At 56.7% G+C, this 23281-nt stretch overlaps 1 protein-coding gene across 6 annotated transcripts; it reads left to right on the forward strand.

Annotated features, from left to right (window-relative positions):
- The first annotated feature begins 14827 nt into the window (after positions 1-14827).
- PPP1R26 (protein phosphatase 1 regulatory subunit 26) lies at positions 14828-22641 on the forward strand. Of its 6 annotated transcripts, none has more exons than XM_081150485.1 (4): positions 14828-14904; positions 16987-17115; positions 17910-18047; positions 18315-22641. In XM_081150485.1, exon 4 carries the CDS (start codon positions 18368-18370, stop codon positions 21950-21952), a length of 3585 nt encoding a protein of 1194 aa, XP_081006611.1. In that variant the 5' UTR covers positions 14828-14904; positions 16987-17115; positions 17910-18047; positions 18315-18367; the 3' UTR covers positions 21953-22641. The 6 variants fall into 6 exon arrangements, with proteins under 6 accessions (XP_081006611.1, XP_081006613.1, XP_081006615.1 ...); XM_081150487.1 differs by lacking the exon at positions 14828-14904 and adding an exon at positions 15336-15409; XM_081150489.1 differs by lacking the exon at positions 14828-14904 and adding an exon at positions 15377-15398.
- The last annotated feature ends 640 nt before the right edge of the window (positions 22642-23281 follow it).

Genomic DNA, 23281 nt, shown 5'->3' on the forward strand with positions numbered 1-23281 from the left:
AAGCATCCTGAATGTGTGGGTTTATGGTTTTTAGCAAATTTGGACATTTAGGAGCCGCTATGTCTTCAAATATTCTTTCGCTCTATTCTGTCCTTTCTCTTCTTCGGGGACCCCAAATGCATGTGCAGTGGGCTACTTGAAGTTCTTCCACAGCTCTCCGGTGGGCTGTTCATATTTTTGAAGGGTTTTTTCTCTCTCAGCTTCATTTTGGGTACCTCCTATGGCTATGTCTTCACACTCACTAGTCTTTTTTTCTGCAATGTTTAATCCCATTTGGCATAGTTTTCATCTCAGACTCCAGAAGTTTGACTTGGGTATCTTTCACAGTGTCCATGCCTCTGCTTAACATGTTCGATTTTTCCTCTGGCTTTTTGAGCACATGGAATTCTGCCATAGCAACTGTTTTCACACCCTCGCCTGCCAACTCTAACATCTGGGCGAGCTCTGGGTTGCTTTCATGGATTGATTTCTCTCCTCATTGGAGGGGGGCAGGTCATACTTTTCTGCTTTTTATGTGCTTGGTAATTTTTTATTGAATGTCCAATGTTCTGAAGTTCACTTTGTTGGGTGCCGACTATTTTTCATTCATATAAATAGTACTGAGCTTTGTTTTGGGACACATTTATTTTGAACAGTTTGAACCTTTTGGGTCTTGCTTTTAAGCTCTTGTGCAGGACCAGGTGATGGATAACCTGGGTCATTATTCCTCCAACTGAGGCAGACTCTCTGTACTCTCCCCCCTGACCCCCAAATTGTGAGGCTTCCTATCTGTCTGGTGGGAATGAACAGACTCCCAGTCCTGAGTCAGCCCCGAGGGCTGTTTCCTCTGGTCCTATCGGGTGGTTGGTCCTCTCCAGGCCCCATGAGCTTTGCTCACATGCACGCAGTGACTGGCACAGGTGAGGGGGCCTCCTAACCTCCCCGCCCACTTCTTTCTGCACAGCTCTCTCCTCCAGTGCTCTGCCTGGGTCTATCTCCTCCACTCAGGGCCCCCACCAGGTTCCTCCTGGGGCCCCCTCCCTGCCATGGCCTGGGACCCCCTCAAGACATTGAGCTGGTGCAACCTTGGGGCTCACCTCATCTGTTTGCACTCTCAAGAATCATTGTCCTTCACTGCCTGGTGTCCATTGTCTTGAAAACTGTGGTTTCATGATTATGTCTGGATGTGGGAAGCTGGAGAGGGAACCTGCTGAAGATTTGAACAGATTCCTGCTGGGACCACAAGCTGGTCCTGAGTCCCAAGCATGGGGGCACCGAGCCAGCCCAGGCCCATGTCTGGGCTACACCAGCAGCAACAGCATCGCTGTCCCTGTCATTCACATTTTAAGGGGAGACAGGGAAAAGGGGATGGTCTCACACCCACTGGGCCTGGTCTTTCAGCCTCAGTCTTTAGCTGTCAATATGAAAGGAGCCTCCTCACCCCTTGGTGCTCTTGAGATGGTGAGTGACTCAGGGTCTGCAAAGGTCGTTTATAAACTGGAGGCTGCTCAGACTCCTCTGAGATCGTTTGGAGGAAGGACGAAGCCAGGCAGGCCCAGGGCGCAGGAACGGGTGGGCCCATAGGGAGGACAGAGCCCACGGGGAAGCTGGGCGCCCATCCCATGCCCAGAGACCCTGTGGATCAGGGGCCAGAAGGAGGGTCCGGGACGTCTGCTCAGGCAGCAATGAAGATAAGATGCCTCAAGAACACTGGGTGCTCTCAAATATTATTCTCATCATCACACACAGCCTGAGCTGCTCTCCAACCCCCACCGGGCATCCACCTCTGCCGACCGCAGCCCTGGGGCCCCAAGGCCACTAAGTCTGCACAGAGGCCCAGGAAGTCCCCCTGGCCCTGCTGGCCCGGCCTCCTCGGCTTCCCTGACCCCCAGGAGAAACAAGCCACACTGCTGACCTCCAGCCAATGGGTCTCCCTAATAAAAATTTACTGCCAGTCCATGAAATGTTTAAATGTCGTATTTCACTATTAAAAGGCGAGGTCGAGCCAGCACCTTCTGAGAAAGGATTTTCCTGGGTATAGACAGACGTTTTATATATCAAAGCAATAGAATAAAATAAACATGACGGGCGAGCTATGAGGAGCCGGAGGTTCTGTCCAGGGAGCTTCTTCAGAGAACTGGATGCGAGGGCAGCAAAGGCCGGCGGGAAGCCATCCTTGGGGGCTCTGTGCCTGGGGACAAGCCCCTGGGTCTCAGTTCCCACTCCTATGAGGCAACAATGGTCACAGCACTGCCACTTCCCGGGACAGTCACGAGAATGACACCAAACACTGGATACGGATCCACCTGGTAAACTGTAAAGTGGGGCGCCCCTGGGAAGAGCGTCCCTCCGGTCCGGTGGGCTCTCCAGGCCCAGCCCCTTCTCCACGAGGGCACCAGACCCCTGGGCGTTTTGTGGGCGGGATTCAGAGCCCACGTGTGCAGCTGGTAACGGCGCCAGCAGCCAGGCTCGCTCAGAGAAGAAGGAACGAGGCAGATGGCCCGTGGGCAGGCTGGTGGCACCACCCGTGTGGGCAGTCTACACCGACTGCCGGGTGCTGCCTCCTCTGCTCCACATCAGGAGACGCCATGGAGAACTGATCGGCCCTAGGAGACAGGCCTCCAGAGTCTCGGCCTCACTGTCCGTCCTCCAGGAAGCCTTCCTTGATTGCTCTCCGCCCACCACCTCCACGAGGCACGGCTTCTCCGGCCCCCTTAGCACCTGTGCTGCCCTCACGCCACCCACCCCACGGAGGCAGCAGATTGCTCACCGGTCACCCCACCAGCGTGTGGCTCTGTGAGGGCAGAAACAGAATTCGGCTTTTCCCCTTTGGATCTCTCCCTACCCACTCCCAGCTTTCGAAACTGGCATGTCGACTTACTCAAGGAAAGCATGTATAGAATGGGGGGGTGCATGGGTAGATAGATGCACAGATGGATGCATGGATGCATCATGCAGGGAGGGAGGGAGGCATAGATGCATGGAGGGATGCCTGCATGGGGATGGATGCCTGCCTGTATGCATGGGCGCATGGAGGGATGCATGGAGGGATGCATGAAGCGATGTGTGGACACATGGAGGGATGCATGGGCGGATGCATGGAGGGATGATGGATGGATGGATGGATGGATGGATAGTGGATGGATGGATAGATGGATAAATGATGGATGGATGGGACACATGGACCCCCTAACTCCCACACACCTGAGAGGCAGGTATGGTCACCTATTCACAGGTGAGGGAGCTGAGCCCAGAAAGGTTCAGCACCTGGCACAGGGTGAGGGAGGGGCACCAGTCACCCATCCTGAAGCCCACTGCTGGGCAGCACTGAACCCCACTTCATCTCCCCTAAAGCACCCACCGTGGAAATGAAGCCCCCTCCTAGGCCTCCTTCAGCTCCGAGGGTGGAGGATTCTCCTCCTGCGCTGCCCTGAACTTTAAAACATGCAACACCTGACTGTTTACTCAGGGGCACTGACCTCTTTTCTGTTAGGTTGTCAAAGAAAAAAAATGACAACCACACAACAATAACCATCCAGTATGACTGAATCAAAATTATATCTATTTTTTTTTTTGTCGGATCAGCAAAAAATACTTTTTTTGGTGTGCCACAGAATTTTAGTAATTAGTTTATATGTGCCATGAGATGAAAAAGGTTGAAAATCGCTGGCTTAGTGTGATGCTTTGTGGCCATGGCTCGGGACCCTGCTGTGTGACCATCAGTCAGCGAGGGGCCCCGGCAGGCCCGCCCGCCCGCTCCTCTGCCTCCTGCTTCGGCACAAATTGTGCGCCGCACACTTGATCAAGAGCATCTCATGCCTGGGGGTGTCAACTCTACAACATGAGCCCGCATTTCCCACAGCGGTTGTTCAAATCTGCCCTGCCACCAACGGGAGAAGGTCCTGTTGACCCAGCCCTGTCAATGCAGAGTGACCCCCATGCAGCCACACCTGAGGCCCCAGGCCCTCAGCCTTCTCCTGGGAGAACGGCCGATGCCCAGAGCTGGAGGGGGTGGTGGACAGTCCATCCTGGCAGAGGGCCACAGAGAGCCACTGAGGACTGGCCTATCGCCACCAAGACCTAGGTGACACCCGGGCCCCCAGAACCTGCCCCTGGGCAGGGGTCCCTCCTGATGGTCTGTCTGTGAACGAGAACCATATGGGCTGCCTGGGGTCAGAGGTCAGAGTACGATTCTGGGATCTGGCTCTGGTCACCAGGGGACTGAGAGGAGGCCCTCTCCCCCAGTACCCCAAGTGCTGCTGCTCTGGGAAGAGGACCACCCAAGAGGCAGAAAGCAGGACACCCATAGAAATACATGCCAAGTTCTTGAAGCCACCCCTCCAAGCCATCCCAGCCCTGCGGGGCAGAGAAAACACAGCCTGGGCAGCAGTTGGTCAGCTGCCCAGAGCAGAGAGGGTAAGAGACCTTCCTCCCCACCAGGATGGACAAGGCCAAGAAAAGTGCGAAGGCATTTCCTTAAAGAGAAGCCAGTGGTCAGTGCCGGGAATGGCTGGGAAAAGGGACATTTCTGTGCTCAGCTTCCGTGAAGCCCTGGAGCCTGCACTGGCCTTGCGTCCCCAGGGCACACCGAGGGTCCTGGGACTGGTTTTGCAAGCATTTTAGCGACAGCAATTCTCGGGTTTTGGCATTAATTTGAGGCAGGGCGTGACTGCCCCCTGCTGGACACTCTCCTGACTGCACCCAACCTCTCCAGTGGGGCAACCCTGGCACCCAGAGGCCAGAACTGGCATCTCTCTACCCGTTACCAAAACCATGGGAAATGGGGGGGAGAGGAGGTAAAGCGAGGGAGCCACTTGCCCTGAGCACAGAATGAGTTAAGGGAACAATCGAGATTTTTACAAAGTATTTAGTGTAATTTTTTTAAATCAAAATTAATGTAAAAATTTGATGTGCAAAAATATCAGATGTTAAGTAAACACAGGATCTGGCGTCGCCTCCCCTTGCCGAGCCCTGGAGGTGGGGTGGGGTCCTTCTCGGCTGCAGGGAAACTGACCTAAGTCAGCCCAGGGCTCTCACGGCCAGAAGTACTTTCTGGAGAAAGGGAGGCGAATGGTTTCCTGGGCTGCACAAGATACCATAGGCTGGGGGAGCTTAACAGAGTTTATTTTCCCCCCCTTCTGGAGGCCAGAAGTCCTAGACCCAGGGGCCAGCCAGTTGGGTCTCTGGTGAGGCCCATCTTCCTGGCGTATAGATGATGAAGCCTTTTCGCTATGCTCGGACGGCCCTTCCTCCATGCTCTAGGAGAGCACACCCTCATGACCTGTCCAACTCTAATCACCTCCCACAGGCCCCGTCTCCAAATACCGTCACGTTGGTGGTTAGGGCTTCAAGGTGTGAGTGTTGGGGACACAATTCAGCTCATAAGCAAGAGATCAAATACGAGAAGCAGACAAAGCCACCTGGCCCCTCTGGCCCCTCCCCGGCTCTCCTTGGCACCTGGAGAAAGACGGTAGACCAGCAGCTGGGCCTCAGGGCCAGCCCAGAACCTTCCAGCCCTTTGGCAAAGACAGGGGTTACATGCAGGCCCAACAAGGCACATGCCCCATCCTTGGCATCCCCGCACTCGGACCAGGCTCCTCTGTCCCTCTTCAACAGCCAGGCCCTTGGGAACCTGGATTCAGGGATGACAGCGAGAGGGGCAAGAGGACCCTCCCCACCAGGGCTCTTTCTGCCCCATGAGGATCCTGAGCTGACAGACGCTTAATTTCTGAGACTCCCATAGAGGGGCCTGTGGTCACCCAGTAATGATCAGATTGTGCAGACTGGCAGCCTTGGTCCATGCCCATAGGACCAGGCCACTGCAGAGATGGACCTTGGTTTCTCTGAGCATCTCCAACTAAACAGAACTGATTTCTTGAGCAATTTTGCAAGAGGTCCTAGTCTTTTCCCACGAAAGCGGCCTGGGGTGCGAGGAGGATTCCAGCTAAAGCTTTGTGTCTGGGAGGCAGCGCCAGCACTGGGCTCAGGCTGCACAGAGATGTGCCTGAAACAACCCGAAACTGACATTGTTTTCTGTCTAAAATTCATGTTTTGCAAACATCTGAGCTCACTCGTAAAGACTTGTTAAATGGCAGTATACTCAGGGCGTGGGGAACCCACTGGAATGCTCTACTGGCCAGAACTTTCGGTCACCAGGGGCAGAAATGTAACCCACACCAGCTTCTAGCTTACCCCAGAAAGGAAGGTACCAGTGGGGTGGGGGTGGCCTCAGCCTGGGTCCAGACTCCCAGGAGAGCTCATCGGGAGCCTCTCCCTCCCCCGCCTCCCTCTCTCTGCCTCTTTCCCTCCTTCTGCAACTGAACCTCCTCCCTGTGGCCAGGAGAAGGGAAGACAAGACCGTGGGGGTCCAGGTTGACGTCAACCCACATCAGCAACCCCGATGGAAGGTCTCCCCCTTCCGGGCATGTCACACGTGCAGATAAGCACCTGCACCTGCCCCCAAACACGCACGCACAGGAAGCACTCAGTCTATATAGTCAACCTTTGGGTCATAATTTCTATTTCCTTATAATCTGTGCACATACGTGCATAGATGTACATACATATGCACATGTGCATACGAGCACACAAGTGCACACACACTGGGCTTTACGACCTCCCCACACGGTCTCCACCACCCCTTCCTCTCCCCTCCCTGAAGGCCCTGCGAGGTGCTACAACCCCCGGCGACCACCTAACTGTCATTTCCTAACGGCACTTTCTGTGAGGACGGCAGACTGACCTTTTAAAACAGAGGGAAATATTTGCACTGAAATATAAAAGTTGCGACTCCAAAGAGCATTGGTAACTACTGCTCTGAAGCTGGAGAGTGGGAGGCACCCGGGGGGCCCCTGAGACAGGCTTTCTGGAGGCGCCAGCGACAGTGACGTAAACCCTCCCACCTCCGGGCCTTCTCCACTTTCACAGAAGAGCCGGAGGCTGGACGGCTCCCTCGCCCTTCCCCTCACCCAGCCAGCACCCTACTTATTCTACAAGTATTTACTCCGCGCCGGACACGTGCGTCCATCAAGGAAGCTTACCTTCAGGTTGGAACATTTAAGCCAATTAATTCTCCCGGCGCCCCAAACCAGTCGCGACAGAGCCAAGGGGAAGCGCAGGAGTCACGAGTGTCCCGAGGGCAGCAGCTGGGGGGAAGCTTGTCCCCCGATAACAGAGGTGTCAGTACTCAAACCTCCTGTATTACTTCTGCCACAACCCAGACCCCCGCTTCCTTTTCCTGGAGGGCTCTCACCAGCAGGGTTTGCCAGGCACCGTGCAATGTCACTGGCACGGGGTCCTCCCCACCTCGGGGCCATAGGGCACCGCAGGGCCTCCCCAACTGTCACAACCAATAGTGTCTCCAGACACAGCCACGTCCCCCAGGATGCTGGGTCGCAGCAGTCGAGAACCGCAGAGGGAACACTTTCCTAGTCTTGGGATCTTTTTTAAATTTTTATTTGTTGATTTGAGAGAGAGAGGAGAGAAATATCAGCGCATCGGGATGACATCCAACCAACTGAGCTCCCGGGCCAGGGCTGGGTCCTTTTTGAGCCTGGCCAGAGAAACTAATGTTCTCAGGTTCACGCCCCGGAGGTCTTTGCAAATCATTTGGCCAAGGCCATTTTCTGGAGGGGAAGCCCCTCGAGCAGCGAGCACTGTTCCATGGGCACTGTCTTTCGACAGGCATCTCTCCCCCTCCTGACGTCCAGGCCACCTCTCCGTAACCATTCGTCGTCCCTCCAGGTCTCTATATTTGATCAAGCTCTGTCATTCCTGACACTTTTCAGCAGCCTCTCCCCCTGGACGGAGCTGGACGGAGTTTCCTGTGAGGGAGAAGGCAACGCGGGCGCTTCATGTCCTTACAAACAGCCAGGCAGGTTCCCATCACAGCCACGCGCATAGCTGCCTCCGGGAGACAGGCCTGGAGCCCCGACGCCCTGGTTTGATTCCTCGTGTTTCTGAAGTGTGGCGCATCCTTGTGAGTCCCGGTGTCCCCTGGCCTCCGTCGCTGCCCACCGGCCCCTCTCCTGGGACCCGGCTCCCGTCGTGTGCACCCGTCCAGTGGGGGGAGCCCGGCGCCCAGGCCTCTGCCCAAGGAGAGGCCTGGCGCCCTCTGTCCTCAGGGAAGTGTCAGAAAGGAAAAGCCACCCTGTTCCCCTCGAGGCTTTTATACAAACACGAGCACCAGGCGGCGGCGACGAGGGAGGAGCGCCCGTTCCTTTTTATTTGTTGAGATAAAATCGAGTGAAGTCCGTCCTTTCGGTTTATCCTGTTGGAGGGGTTTGTTTAAATTAGCTCAGACTTAGTAAGTCTTCACAATATGTGCTTTTTTTAAAAAAGCTAAAATGCTATGAAAGCTATTCCTACAGCCAAGATGACTCCAAACATTTCTTTCAGGCAAAATGGCAGCTGTCTTTAGCTGCAAAAATAAACCGGAGTGGAGTCTCCCAAAGGGGGACTTGTCTTTTTTTAAAACCTTCAATATTTACTTGAAACGCGTGACTCTGGGCCTGCTGCTACGAGCCCGGCTGTGTGACTCGGAGTTTGAAGCTTCACCCACCCGGACCCGGCGTGGAAGCAACAGGAGAATCCCGAAGCCCCGTCTTCAGAAAACTAGCCCGTGAGGAGAAACCGCAGGCTGGGGACGCGGGCGCGGGCGCGGGCGGGACTCAGGCTGAGCCGGAGCAGGACAGACAAGCTCCAGGGCCCGGCGGAGGCCTCCGGGCAGCTCCTGGAGGCGAAGGGGACACTCGGAACAAAGAGGCTGCACCCACGTAAGCCACACACCCCCGTGGTTCAGCCAGTTAGAGAAGGTCGGGCACACAGGTCACTGAGAGGAGCCTGGGCTCAGCTCCACGGTGCCCTGAGGATGCGGATTTAAAGGCAGAGAGCACGCCGTGTCATTCACTGAAGGTTCTCTAGGTGCCACTGTCACAGGGTTGGGAGCCACGGTAGGGGGTGGGGAACGCAGCCTCCACCGCATTTAAAGGGGGTCTGGTCCTCAGGGAGGAGCCACACTTCCTCAGCTCCCCCACGTCTGCTCCGCAGCCACCGGCCGCCTCCTTCTCAGCGGGCATTTCATCAGATGCCAGAAAAGGCCTGTGGGACCTCCTTGCCCAGCGCTTTCCAGAGCCCCAGGGCAGGTGCCCGCGGGTGAACAGCCCACCCCTCCACACCTGCTGGCACTTTGGCTCCCGTCTTCATTTTTTTAACAGCTTTATTGTGGTATCATTCAAACACCATCAAACTCGCGCATTTGAAGTGCACAACTCAATGGCTTTTAGGATGTTTACCAGAAGTGCAACCATCGCCATAATCCAGTGTAGAACATTCCAGCGCCACACAGAGAAACCCACACCCCTTCATCCCCTCCCTCATCCCCACCACACATCTACTCCTCTCTAAATTTCCCTCCAAAAAGGCTGCTGCTCTGGCTCCACCATGCTCGCCCCACAGTGTCTCCCGGGTGGAGGTGGGGACTGTCCCCTGTGGCCCTGACCCAGCCGATGGCCGGGCATCTCCTCAAAGAAGCCAGACTATTGTTCATCAGCTTAACCTTGAAGTCACTTTGGGGGAGCGTTGCTTCAAGAAATGGCCAGCTGGAGATTACTCCAGCCTGGCCCCGGAGTACAGACTGGTCGTGAATTAGGAACTTTGTAACCACAATGCAACATCCACAGTTGGAGCCAAGACGGGACAAATTGTGCCTAAGGAGTGACACTCGATGAAGGTCAGCACTGGCCCAGCGGGCGTGAGGCGGGGGTGGGACCGGCAGAGACCTGCCCGCGGGCAGTCCTGGCCTGCACATCCGGGCACCGATGGCCCAGCTTGACATTTTCCCAGGTGAGGGAATCTCGCCCCTATAAATGTCAAGTGTCCGTGGCTGTTTCTTCTTCCCTTTTGCTGCTTTTAAAGGAAACCCGATTCTTTCCCATCTGGTAAACTTGCTATAAATGTAAGTCACAGTTTTGTGGATGGTGAGCGTGATTCTGAACGTCAAGGGCACTGTGGTGTGTGCTCGGACTTAAGTGAGGACACCTGTTTAGTGTGACGTGGCGGCTGATACCCACCCTTGTCAGAGGTGCCGCCCTGCCCTCCCCAGCGGCTAAGCCTCATCTTAAACAGGTGTGGCCAGCCCTGTACTTCAACTCCGTGGGTGTGGAAATGCCACTGGTGGAGGGGCGGGGGCCAGTGGCACACCTGGGCTCAGAGCCCCCTTAGCTCTTAAAAAGCTACCACGGGAGAGCAGAGAAGCCCAATGGAAGTGGAACGAAGGAAATGGTGAACAGGTGGGAGACTAGAGAGGAGGCATTAGAAGTAAAGACCTGCTGTAGCCAGTTTGGCTCAATGGTTAGAGCGTCGGTCCTCAGACTAAAGGGTCCTGGGTTCGATTCCGGCCAAGGGCACATACCCCTGTTGCAGGCTGGATCCCGGCCCTGGTAGGGGCTCAGGCAGGAGGCAACCAATCGCTGTTTCTCTCTCTCCCCCTTCCCCCTTCCACTCTCTCGGAAAAAAATATCCTCAGGTGAAGATTAAAACAACAACAAAGAGTGGAAAAAGAACGGCTTGGGATGCCCCGAGGCCCACACAGCTGCTGCCTGAGGCTGCCTTCCCGTCAAACCCATTTCCCTGAGCACCTTCATCGGATGTTTGTGTGCATTAACGGATGGAACTGGGCAGCCTGCGGCCGTCCATGCCATCCATCGGACTTCAGGGAGAGAAACAAAAGGTCACTCTGCCCAGGTCGTCAACCAAACAGCGGGCAGGCACTCAGCCAGTGGCTGGTCAAGCCGCGCTGGTGCCGCAGGGCCGGGCCACAGTTCCATTCTCTCTGGGCTTCAGGCCCGCCCTGCTGCTCGGCCTCCCTCTGCCTTTCGCTACCCTGATTGACCAAGCCCTCTTCCATTGGACCGGCGACCACGGCCGCAGGACACGGGGGTAATGGGGGGTTTTTGCAGTTGGTTTCCACAATAGGGCTCACCCTGCTGTGTAACAGAGCAGGAGGTGCCGGCTGGGCAGGATTTCATCTCCAGGGGTGTCCATCCTCCGTCGCACCAGCTCGCTGTGCCATGCCGCCCACGCGGGGCCTGGAGGAGCACATCACCTGCTCCTTCCCTCCATCCTGGGTGCTGGGCACCCTGGACCGCTCAGGCCTGGGGAATGTGTGGTCACGTGTCACACTCAGAGGCCTGAGCCCACTGAAATCTAAGAAGGTAACACCTGGACTCCAGGGACAGACAAGCTGCGTCTGTCTTTCTGATTTAAAAGCCGGGGATAAACCCCCCTGCTCACGGCTCTGCCGCCGCCCAGGTCCTAATAAGAACAAGGGCCCTTGTCCAATTTATTTTCTGCAAAGAATCAGAGCAAGAAAATGGTTTTTCTCTCAAATCTCCAATTAGACAACATCCTGCTCTCTTGAATAAACCAGAGGTGACGTGTCCTGGGTTTATGTTGATGATGCTCCGGAATCATTTCATCCCAAGGGACTTATTTCCTGCTTTATTGCAGAATACTGCCTTCTGTGACATCAACCTCCACGTCAAGGCGTGCCCGGAAACAGTCAGTAATAAACCTGGTGAAATCCGTGCCAGGAGAATTCTAAGAACCTGACACTCAAGAAATAAGACTGAATAATGCTATTAAAAGTCCCTTCTCAAGTAAAAGATTTAAAAACTTGTGCAGAAATAGAATTTCCAAAGACTGAATCGAGTCAGCATTCCTTGGACCTGGTTCTGAGTGGAATACGCATATGACATCATTTGCATACATTAACATTCATGAATCCCCATCGCATATTTCATGAGGGTTAATATTTTTATATATATGAAAGCAATGCTTATGATTTTAAAAACTGAAAGGGTATAATGAACAGTGAAACGCCTCCAGGCCGGCCCCCCACCCAGGCCACTCCCCAGAGGAAATCCTATTATGGCCACTGAGGTCCTAGCAGGACAAGGTAAATCTGTGCCTCCCTCTGCCGGGCAGCAGGTCACCTGTCCCGCCCCACCCCTACCCGCTGCTGAGAGCACGCCTGGATGAGGCTTTCCATGGACCTGTCCCGGTGGGCATGGCCTGACCTCCTTTCCATCAGAGGCTCCACGGCGCATGGACCCACCATCCTACTTCACTGGCCCCCTCATGTTGGTTGTTTTGGGGTTTTTTGCTTTGATAAATGAAGAACAGTCTTTGTAGAGATCCACTTGCACAGAATGTGAGCAGGACCCCAGGGTCATTTCCTCACAGTGCGGTTGAGTACTCACAGGCAGGGCAGGGTGCACCAGCGGCCCCACCCGGGACCGTCAGGCTTCTCCAGCGGAACCCAACCCGTGCCTGTTGCCACTGGTGTTTTCAACTACGAGCATCATCAACTCCTTAAAGGAACACAGGTGAGTCCTTCCCTTATTTTGAAATTTAGCCATTAAACTGGTGAACGCACATGAAATCTCAGAGTGGGGAAAGCTACCCTGGGCCTTACCCCAAAGCCAGAAACCACAAAAGAAAACTTGATAGATTTGGCTACGTAACAAATTTTAAAATTGTACATCGCAAAGAAAACAAGCAAAAAGCTAAATCCCAAGTGGAAAGAAAAATGAGCTGAAAAATAAATAGTTAGTACACAAGTACGTGGTAGAGACAGGATAAAATCCCTAACTGAAAAAGCTCTAAGATAAGAAAAAGACACAACCCTGGGCAGTGTGGCTCAGTAGTTAAGAGCGTTGGCCCACGCATTAAAGGGCCATGGAGTCCATTCCCGGTCAAGGGCATGTGCCTGGGTGTGGGAGGCAACCAATCAATGTTTCTCTCTCTCTCCCCCTCCCTCCTTTCCACTCTCTCTAAAAAAATAAATGTCAATGGAAAAATATCCTCAGGTAAGGATTAACAACAAAAACAAAAAAAGGAAAAGACACAGAGCCCAAAAGAAAAAGAAAAATGCACAAATAACACACACAGGCAATTTTCCAAACGGCCAATAATGAAATGAAAAGATGTTCGGCATCACCAGCAGTCAGAGAAATTAAAAGTAAAGTGATGGAAAGGCTGTTTTACCTATGAGGCTGCCCGAGACGGAATGGAAAGCCCAGTCCAGGCAGCTCCCCCTGCGTGGCCAGGCATTGCTAGAGGGCATTTTGGCAAAATGCATCCTAGTCTTTGGCCCCAGGTGTCTCTTCCAGGCATTTACCCTGAGGACATAGCCACTTCGGAGGACATATCATCAAAGGTCACCGCAGCACTACTTAAAAACCATGAAAGCACATGCCAAAATATTTATAGTCCGTATTTCTGGGTTGTTTGGGGATTAATTAGATACATTTTCCCAAATTTTTGGTAATGAATTATATTATTATAATGAGAAAATATTGTTTGTTAAAACAATTCACTGAAGCATTAAAACCATGTTTAATGAGTTTCTTGACAATTGGCCCCCAAATTCCCCAGACTGGTTAAGACTAGAAATATCCCCTTTCTCGTGCCCTATAAGAAAAGTCTCTGGTGGGTTTTTTTGTTTTTTAATCCTCACTTGAGGATATTTTTTCCATTGCTTTTTCAGAGAGTGGGAAGGAGGGAGAGGGGGTGAGAGAGAAACATTGATGTGAGAGAGACTACATCAACTGATTGCCTTCTGCACATGCCCTGATCTGGGGCGGGGATAGAACCCTCCACCCTTGGGTGCTCCGGCAGACGCTCTAACCACTGAGCTACATTGGCCAGGGCACCTCTGGTTTTTTATTAAACCTCTGGTATTTTCAAGACAGGAAATGAAAGCTCAGTTTATCCCCAAATCCATCTGTGTTGGACCATGGAGGCCGGTGGGCAGGGACAGACAGATGGACAAAGCTGGTGTCTTACTCTTGATCCAACCCTTCCACCGGTAGAGGTTTATCACCACCACCACCCCTGGGCCCTAGAACCCTGAGCAGCACCTGCAACACCATAGGCCTTGGGAGGAGATCTCTGGGTGGATTGAGAAATAAAACTGGAGCATTCTGAGTCTCTCGTTCAGTAAGAGACCAGAAACAGAACCTGATTTCGGTCCAGGGTGGGTCCCCAAGTGCTCCCCTCCCTCTTCCCAAACAGGCCCAGTTGTCCAGGACAGGAGTGATGTTGCAACCAGGCTGCAAGTATAAATGGGGAGCCAGTCACCCAATCCCCTGCCCCCACTCCAGCGCCCACATACTCTCAGGGGCCCGAAGACCAATTTTTGAGTGACTGAGCGAAGCTCTCCCTAGTCAAGTTCTGGACTTCTACTAAACACAGGGCCAGCTGGAACCCTGCCCACCCTGGGTCACGGTGGAGGCCTGGGCAGTTGCCTGGAAGGAAAGCTGGCCCAGCAGCACGCAGCTGGGGAAACCTGGGGGGGGACAGAGGGACCAGCTACTCGCAGGGCTGGGAGTCCAGGCTCACTCTGCTCTGTGCAGGGAACTTCACCCGGGAGGGAGGCGATGCAGGCACGGCGTGGGGCACACAGGGGACGCTGGACATGCAGGACCTTCTAGGGGTGCGGCAGCGTGTAACCACAGTCACGACCTCCAGAGTAAAATCGCCACCAGCTCGCCCGCCTGGCGCCCCTCCAGCCCCACGCCCCCCTCTGCAGGGCGGGCCTTCGCGGGCCCCCGCACTCAGCGTGGCCCCGGGGACGGGCAGCGAGCGACCCCTGGGGTCCCCGCCTCTGCCGGTGGGTGGGAGTCGGGCATCACACCAACAACCCATCCACCCCGGGCGCCAGGGCGTTTCCGGGGCCCCGTCCGAGGCGCGGAGGGTGGGGCGTCCCCGGGCCTCCGCGGCGGCCGGCAGGTGGGCGCGCGCTCGCCGGGCGGGGGTCCGGCCGGGCCGCGCGCCTCCCCCGGAACTCGGCCGTGCCATTCCCATGATGCCCAGCCACCGGGCACGGCTTCCGGAGCGCGGCCGCCGCTCCCGCCGCCGCCGGTAGGTCCGGGGAGGGGGCGCCGGGGGTCGCCCCGCCCCGCGCGCCCCGCCCTCCGCGCGTCCCTCGACGCCGGGCGGGGGTGGGGAGCGGCGCCGGGGAGAAGGCGGCCCCAGCCCCCTCCGCGCGGCCCGAGGGGCGGGGCGCCGGGACCCCGCCGCCCCCGCGCGCCCCCCGCGCGCCGCTCCTCCCCCGGGACGCGGGGCGGACCGGCCGGCGCTGGGTTAGGGGATGGCGGCGAGGGGCCGGGCGGCCGGGCGGAGCTGATCGCCGGGGCCGGGGCCGGGGCCGGGGCCGGCGGGGCAGGCCGCGGACGGCGGCGCCGGGCCCCCGGGGAGGGCGCGCGGGGCGGGGGCGCGCTCCGCAGCCGCCGAGGGCTGGTGCTCCCCGGCGGGGGGCGCAGCCCCGGCGGCCGCCCCCGGCCCCGCCTCCGCGCCGCCGGGCCCCCCGTGTGCCCAGCGCTCCTGGAAGCCGGCGGGGCGCGGGGCGCACCCAGGTGAGGCGCAGGTGAGGGCCGCGGGCGGCTTCCGGCCGGCCGGGCGCTGCCGCCCTGGGAGCGCGGCCGAGGGCCTGCCCCACCCCGCGGAGGGACAGTCTGGTCCGGCGCAGCTTCCGGCAGGGTCGCCGGCGCCCCTCCGGCCCCCCGACCCCAGAAGCAAGCTCGGGGGGTGCAGACCGCGTGGAGGCCGGCCCCCTTCCCTGCAGGAGGTGCGCGCTCTTACGTGGCCGAGGACCTGGCTGCGCCCCGGGCGCGAGGATCCTCCGGAAGGGGCCGCGCGGGCGTCAGCGCCCCCAGGCAGGGAGCCCCAGTGCGCGGGCCTCGGCCCCCAGGCACTAGCAGCTCTGCTTGGGGAGACCGTGCTGCAGCATTGTGAGGCCTGACCTGGCCGGTGGGCCGGAATTCTGGCCCACGCCCACCTCCCGTGGGCCTGCCAGGCCCTCCCCTCCCTCACCCCGGGGGACAGGGACACCCTACCTGGGGGGGTAACGGGGGCAAGACCACTTTCCGTGATGTTGTTTTGTTCAGAATAAGCTAAACCAGGTTTTTTCCTCCCTGGAAGAGGGTGTCTAGGCTGCGAAGATGTCCATGGGTCCTCCACCACTTTTTCAATTCCGGCGCTGCGTGGCTTTGGGGTACAAGGCTGGGTGTCCACAGCCCCCCTCTGACCTGGCTCTGGGGCTCTCGGGGTGCAGGGAAGCAGTTTGACAGAGCCGAGCCCCAGGCTCAGCTCACAGCTCTCTCCAAGTACAGTTTAGGGGAGTTTTCCAGAGTGATTCATCTGGTGCAGTTGGTTGTTTTAAAGCCACAGGCTGTGGGCTGGAGACGCCCTCTGAATTTTTAACCTTGTTCTCGCACTGGGTAGTTTGACGATTCAGGGAACTGTTTACTAGGAGTCCAAGCTCAATCTACAGTCAGTTAAGAGCAGTGAGCTCAGTAAACACCCTGAGTCCAGACCTGGTGAGTCTGGGTCATCCCTGGGCCCACTTTTAACACCTTGCTCACCAGTCACAAGTATGCTCGTGTTTCCGTGTCCAAGCGTTGCTGACCGGTCACGGGTTAACTCCTGTCTGCACTTATATTAATATAAGTAATTTTAAGGTCTGAAAGCAACGTAGAGTTTTTAAAAAGTAGCTGACCACACAGGCAAGTTCTGGCTCAAAATAGCCAGTCAGCAACTAAGATAGTGTGTCTCTCTTGCAAACATCTTGTAACCTCTATAATTTTAAATAATGACCACAGCAAAGTGGGCACAGGTCCCCAGCCAGTGAAAGAGCCCCCCCTCCACTGGTGGTCCCCAGTGCTCTGTGGCTGTGATGTTATGGGAGAGGTCGTGGGTGCCAGGGTCTGAGGACTGGTGGCTAGCGTCACATATATCTATCACCGCCCTACAGTGTCAGACCTATGGCCCAGATAGTTGTAAACTAGTTGTGATTAACTATTTGGTCTCAGGGTAAGTTCCTCCAAAATTTAATTTTTAGCTCTTGAATTGACGCTATTTCTTTCCAAATATATATATTTGCCAGCTATAGCTTCAGCCTCTGAATTAAATGTCTCCGCTTCTTTTTATCCTGGCTGTACAAAGTCTATTTTAAAAGTGGGCAAAGGACACCACTGAGTGCATGCGGGGCAATGAAGACCTCATGCTCAAGACGTGCCAACATTCTTCGCTGCTCTATCAAAACTCTGAACCTGTACTTGAAGAGAGTTTCAGGTAAGTGCAAGAAGTTCTTTGACATTGTAGTTTCACCTTTTGAGCACATACAGTAATAGCAAATGGCCCTCTGGTCAGTCGCCAGTCACACCTTTTTGGGCATGTCTGTCCCTAGGTGGCCAGGCCACGCTTCCCTAGAGAGGACTGTGCTCTACAGACAAGATTACATGCCAGTCAGAAAGGGAGCTCCTGGTAGAGAAGGGTCAGTGTCAGAAGCAAAGCAAATCCACAGGCCAATTCCAGCCCACCCCTCACATCCCCAGGGTGGTGACAGCCCTGCCTGGCACCACTTTTGGAGAGGAACTCAATTTGCCATTTCCATAGATGCTGCCAGGCCACCCTCTTCATTCAGCAGCTTTGTACGTTCTGATTCTCGGGGTGGCGAGAAGTCAGAGACACCTGTTAGGAATTCAGTTACATGTCGTTGTCTTGTGTTTCCAAAATGACCATTTGCAGTTCCCATCATCATCAGCTTTCAGTGGCCCCCACACCTTTGGGGTAGAAGCTGTTTGCCAGCTGGTCCCCAGTGTTCCCAGGACTGGCCCAGCAGTTCTGCTGACAAAGCCACATTTGGTCTGAGACACGGCAACTAGGGCAACCACACAAGATGAAAAAGGGCTCATGACTGTGTTTGGGGCAACTTGTATGCTAATTAGCCAAAAATAACGGTACAGCTCCATAAGACCATCTGGCAAATATACATTTGACGTTTTTAAATAAAAATTGATTCTCTAAAGACATTTGGGGGAGTGATTGCCGGGTTGCTCACATCACCAAATGACACTTTCTCTCAGGGGCTTGCTGTTCCCATCAAGAATGAACCGACCCACAACACGCCACTCGCCCACCCAGGATCCAGATCCTCCTGCTCTCTAACCTGTAGAGAAGCATCTGTGGCCTTCATCTCGTTGGCATCTGGGCAGCTTTTTGAGGTACATGAAACCTGTTCTCTTACAGAGAAGAAAGACACAGAGTCAAAGTGGGGAACGGGAAATGACACGTGTGCTCTGTGGGCGCGGGCAGGTGGTGCAGACACAGTTTCCTCTTGATTCCTCACGGCAGACCTCCCTGCACAGGTCAGGACACTGAGGCCCACGTGGCCTGAGTCACATGGCCCCAGCTCGCAGGACGCTGACCGGTGGCCACAGGGCGCTGTCCCCTCACGCAGTGGTCTCACCAGTGTGCTCTCTTCCCTGCAGGATGTGAAGCAAGTGGGCAAAGACCGGCCTCTGCGTGCCTCCCCGTCGCTAGAATGTTCCTCATGAATGCCCCTCCTGTGCTTGCTCTCCAGTCCACATGGGAGGCCTTCGGGCCGCCGGGGAGCTGTAGGTTTCCCGGCCACTTTGCGGAGCCCGAGGGAAGGGCGGCGGTGAGCGCCAGGGTGCAGATGATCATCAGCACGCTTCAGGGCGACCGGGCCGCGCGGGGCAGGAGCCAGGAGCGCGCCCTGCACAGAGGTGAGAGGGGCCGTCACACCCAGCCAGCTGCCAGCCCCGCCTTGGCTGCCTGTGGTCTTGCTGCTGATTTTGACCCCAACGGTGAGGAGGAAGCCACAGACTTCGGCCCCTTGGTGCTAGATTCAGACAGTGATGACTCCGTGGACCGGGACATTGAGGAAGCCATCCAGGAGTACCTAAAGGCCAAGAGCGGGGCAGCCCAGCCCAGGGCTACCAACACAGACAGTCAGTGCAAGCCAGAGCCTCCTCAGACCAGCTCCACGACTACCCTGTGTCCCCCAAAACTTGCACCTGGCTCCAGAGGTGTCCCTGGTGTCCGTGTTGGGGCCGGCGAGGCCCCAGGCTCCACCTCCCCAGTCAGCGTCAGCAGCGAGGACTCCTTCGAGCAGAGCATCCGGGCAGAAATAGAGCAGTTTCTAAGTGAGAAAAGACAACACGAGACCCCAAAATGTGATGAACCTGCAGATGAAAAACCAGACCCCAGCGATAACTTGACCAAATTGGCACTCAGATCCAGCAAAGAGCCGGCCAGCAAGGCGCACCGGCAGGAGTTGGCAGGAGCTTGTAAGGAGTTTGTGTTCCGGAAACCTCCCAGGTTGGCAACGACAGCTGCACCGCCCAGAAACCTCAGGTCTAAAGTCACCACTGAGCCGGAGAGCTTGGGCAGCACGAAGCCAGCAACCCCTAGGCCGGCAGCCACCTGCCGCGCTGCAGAAGCCCAGGGAAAGGGTAGGGCCAAGAGGAACCCGGGCCCCGGGAGGAGAGGACAGGGAGTCAAGAGCACAGCCCTGGTGTGTGAGGCCGCTGACTCCAGCAGCGACGACGGCATCGAGGAGGCCATCCAGCTGTACCAGCTGGAGAAGAGAAAGGAGGCGAGCGGGGACCCGCCACAGAAAACCCCACCAGGGGAGGAGCAGCCTGATCCTCTTGCCCATGGCACGAGCCATGCCACAAAAAGTGCCTTGCCCGAAACCCATAGAAAACCACCAGGCAAGAAGAAGCCAGTGGCCTCGAAGGCCGTGGACCTCAGCCCAGGTGGCCTTGACCCTGACCATCCCTCCAAGCCACCAAAGGAAACCAAAGCCCCTGCACCCCCAGGAAACACAGTGGCCAAGAGCGAGTTTGTGGACCGGTCCTCATGCCGGGCAGACACATCTGCCGAGCTGATGTGCGCTGAAGCGATCCTGGACATTTCCAAAACCATCCTGCCAGCCCCCGGGGAGGGCAGTGACAGACCGCTCTCTGGCAGTCCACTCCCTTGTCCCCCAAATGTGCCTTCCCGCTCAGACGGTGACAGCAGCTCTGTGGACAGTGATGACAGCATAGAGCAAGAGATCCGGACATTTTTGGCACTGAAGGCGCAGTCAGGGAGTTTGCTGGCCAGAACGGACAGCTGCCCACAGTCCACACAGAGCCCGCTGCCGTCACCCGGCCCCAACGGGCAGGCTGGTGGCCCCAAGGCCCCTGTCTCTAAAACACCGGAGCCGTCGCTGAGCTGTAAAAGGAAACGCAGGGGAGGCGCCAGTGCCGTGTGGTCATCCACACCCAAAAAACCAAGAGAGATGGCGAAGGAGGGTGCACCAGATGCTAACTTCAGCCAGGGAAAAGTCAGTGAGGCCCCTGGAAGGGAGGGCGAGACCAGGGGGCCGCTCCTCTCCTGCAGGACGGTTGGGCTGGGTGATGAGCGTGTCGCCCCAGACTTGAGGGGTGGTGTGTCGCCAGGCCACAGGAAGGTGGTCGAGGCGAGGGGTGCGGACGAGAAGGAGAGTTCTGAAGACAAGAGCAGCTCACTGGACAGTGATGAGGACCTGGACACCGCCATTAAGGACTTGTTACGGTCCAAGCGGAAGCTCAAGAAGCGGTGTCGGGACCCCAGAGCTGTGTGCAGAAAGAAGGTCAGGTTCAGCACCACCGAGACCCGGGCCCTGGGTCAGCAGAGTGACTTCCAGAGAGGCTGGAAAGACAGAAGCCCTCCCTTGTTGAAAAGCTGCCTCTCAAAGTCCAAAAGGGACAGCAGGGAGGACCCGCTGAGGAAACCTTCCAGCGTCTTCTGCAGCCGGACAGAGAGAACAAAGCCGGGCAGCGCTGGGCCCGTGGATGCGCCCCTGGCCCTCCCACCAGGACAGAGAGCTGGCGAAGGGCGTCTGTTCTCCAGTGAGGCAGAGGCCCTCCACCTTCATGGCTCAGCCACCAGCCCCGGCTCTCGGTCTGATGACAGTAGTTCTGTGGACAGTGACGACAGCATTGAGCTGGAGATCAGGAAGTTTTTGGCCGAAAAGGCCAAGGAGTCCGTGAGTGGTTCAGAAATTCAAGGAGGAGGTCCCACCACTCTTGGGGCGGGGAGCATGCCCAGACCAGAGCCACTGTGCCGGAAGGTGGTGGCCCCAGCCCTGGCCCTTCAGCCTGGCATGTGCACACGGAGCCAGAGGGGCAGGGGGACCCCTCAGCTGGCTGCGGGACCCAGGGGTGGCCCCCGCACAGAGCAGGTTTGCCTCCCCGCTGCTCTGTCCAGAAGCCAGCTGGTGCCACCCAGGAGCACCAGTAATACTGTGTCTGCCAGAAGGTCACCCGCAGGTAGGAGAAACCTTTGTCCTCACAAAGACCAGAGCCCACAAGGGCCCGGGCCCGCCCCCGGAGATGGTGCTTTCCATCAGCTGCCTAGTTGTGCGGAAGCGGGCGCTCGGGCTGGAAGTCCCTGCGGGGCCTTGCCCGGGGCATCTCAGAGCCGGAACGCACTAACTCGGAGTCCCGGAGCAGACAGGGAGGGGGGACCCCAGGCCGGCCTTGCCCTCCCATGGGGGGACTTCGCCCACCAGAGCCGGCTGCAGAGCATGTGGGCACTGAGCTCGGAAGGCAGGGAAACGGTGTGGAAAGGGGGCCTGGGGAGCGAGAAGGAAAAGGGCCCCGAGGGCCAGGCCCGGGGCACCCCCGGCCTCGCCACGGACCCCAAGAAAGGCCTGCCCTTTGCAGGCTTCTCCCCGCTGCTCTCCACACAGTTATTCCACTTCGGGAATGCTGTGTCCTGGGGGCCCAAGCCCGCCGGCCTCTTCAGCCCCGGCCTGGGCCTGCCCCTGCAGGGCCCGTCCTTCTCAGCCTTCAGAGAGGCGCCAGCCAGCCACGGCCCCGTGTTCGGGAGCTCACACCTGCTCGTGAAGAAAGACGGCGCGCGCTGGCCCAGGAGGAAGTCAGCGGCCACGCTCAGCCTGCACGACAGCAGGAACTCGGGCTCCGACGAGGACATTTTAGACCTGAGGTATAGACAGAGGGTGGATCGAGACGAGGAGGACCAGGAGGCCTGGGGCAGCGACACCAGTGAGTTGAGCGACACCTCCGTGGAGGACGGCAGCCCCGTGGCCAAGGGCAAAGTCCTCAAGCTGTGAGGAGGCACCCTGGCGCCAGCATCCGTGGACGGCGCGGATGTGCACGTGCCTGTGTGTGTATAGGCCACACTGGGTAGGGGGAACGGGGCCACTGTAACCACCCTGTACATATGTACACTAAGGGGAAACTATGCCCTTATTTAACACGTGTCCTGGTAAATATGATTTTTGTAGCTTTTTGTAAGTTATTTAAAGTGCTGTAAAAACTATTTTTGGAAAATATAGCTGTTTGATTTTGTAGGGCATCCCTGACTACAATTTCTGTGGCCTCCGTAGCACTCACTGGGTTCTGCCCGTCGCGGCCAGGTTTAAGTGACTCTGAGACTGGTACTTTGGGGTGATTGCTGTGGAAACATCCAGCAGTGCCTGAGGGGGCAGCAGTGACATACCAAGAGCACCCCCAAGCCCTGAGGTCTCCGTCCAGAGGCTCCTGGACTTCACTGGTTATAAGGGACCCTGGGCCGAGAGGCTGAGCACATCCCCTGAACACTGAGGCCTCAGCCTTCCACTGGAGAACTGTCAAAGCACAAAAGCCAGCGATCACACTGGCCTCTCCCGGTGCATGTGGAAGTCCCAGGAGGGAGCTCGGGCAGGTCACCCCAGTTCCCCTGGGACCTGTATTGTCTCATGTCCAGTCCTGTTCAATGACTACATGGTTCTATCAGCTCAATAAACCTCTTTGTACACAGGAGCCACTGTTCTCATTTTTAGCCAGGGCCCTACATTTAGCCTGTGCGTCTTAAATGTCCGTGTCCAGACCCCTTGAGCACCGAGGACAGAGCCAAGTCCCCTGCAGGGAACAGCCAAGCAGACGCTTCAGCAGCTTTAGGGGGGCCTGCCTCCCGTGGCAGGGTTGTGTCTGGCTCCGAGGATGGCTGTGGGCAGGTTCCCAGTCTTCTGCTGGCACTATCGGTGTTTGAGTTCAGGATAGGGATGACCATGGCATCCTGTGCCTTTTGCTCTGCTCTGCTCTGCTCTGCTCTGCTCTGCAGGCGTGCCTGTGGCTACTATAGACACAGGAGAGACAGCTCTGTCACATGGGCTGGGCCCTGACCAGTCACCATGTTTACATGTGTTTATCCAGCAAACTTTCATCGGTTGCCCCTAGTTTTAAAACTCTCCCTCGCAATTTAGCTGCGATGGCCCTGGAGCAAGGTTTACTTTGCAGCCGAATGTAGTTGGTATCCTAACGTGCAAGTTTGCAGGCCCTGCACCCCTTGGTTTTGGCAGTGACTCACCCCTATGCCCACATGCGGACCTGTGCCAGCACCACAGTCAACGTCTGCCTGGTCACACGCTGGGACGAGCAGGCCCGGGGACTCCCACTTT

This window comes from Miniopterus schreibersii (assembly GCF_964146895.1).
Source record: "Miniopterus schreibersii genome assembly, chromosome: 11".
Lineage (NCBI taxonomy): Eukaryota > Metazoa > Chordata > Mammalia > Chiroptera > Miniopteridae > Miniopterus > Miniopterus schreibersii.

Excerpts from the sequence above, each read along its gene's own strand:
- PPP1R26 (XM_081150485.1), top strand. The coding sequence starts at position 18,368 with ATGTTCCTCATGAATGCCCCTCCTGTGCTTGCTCTCCAGTCCACATGG.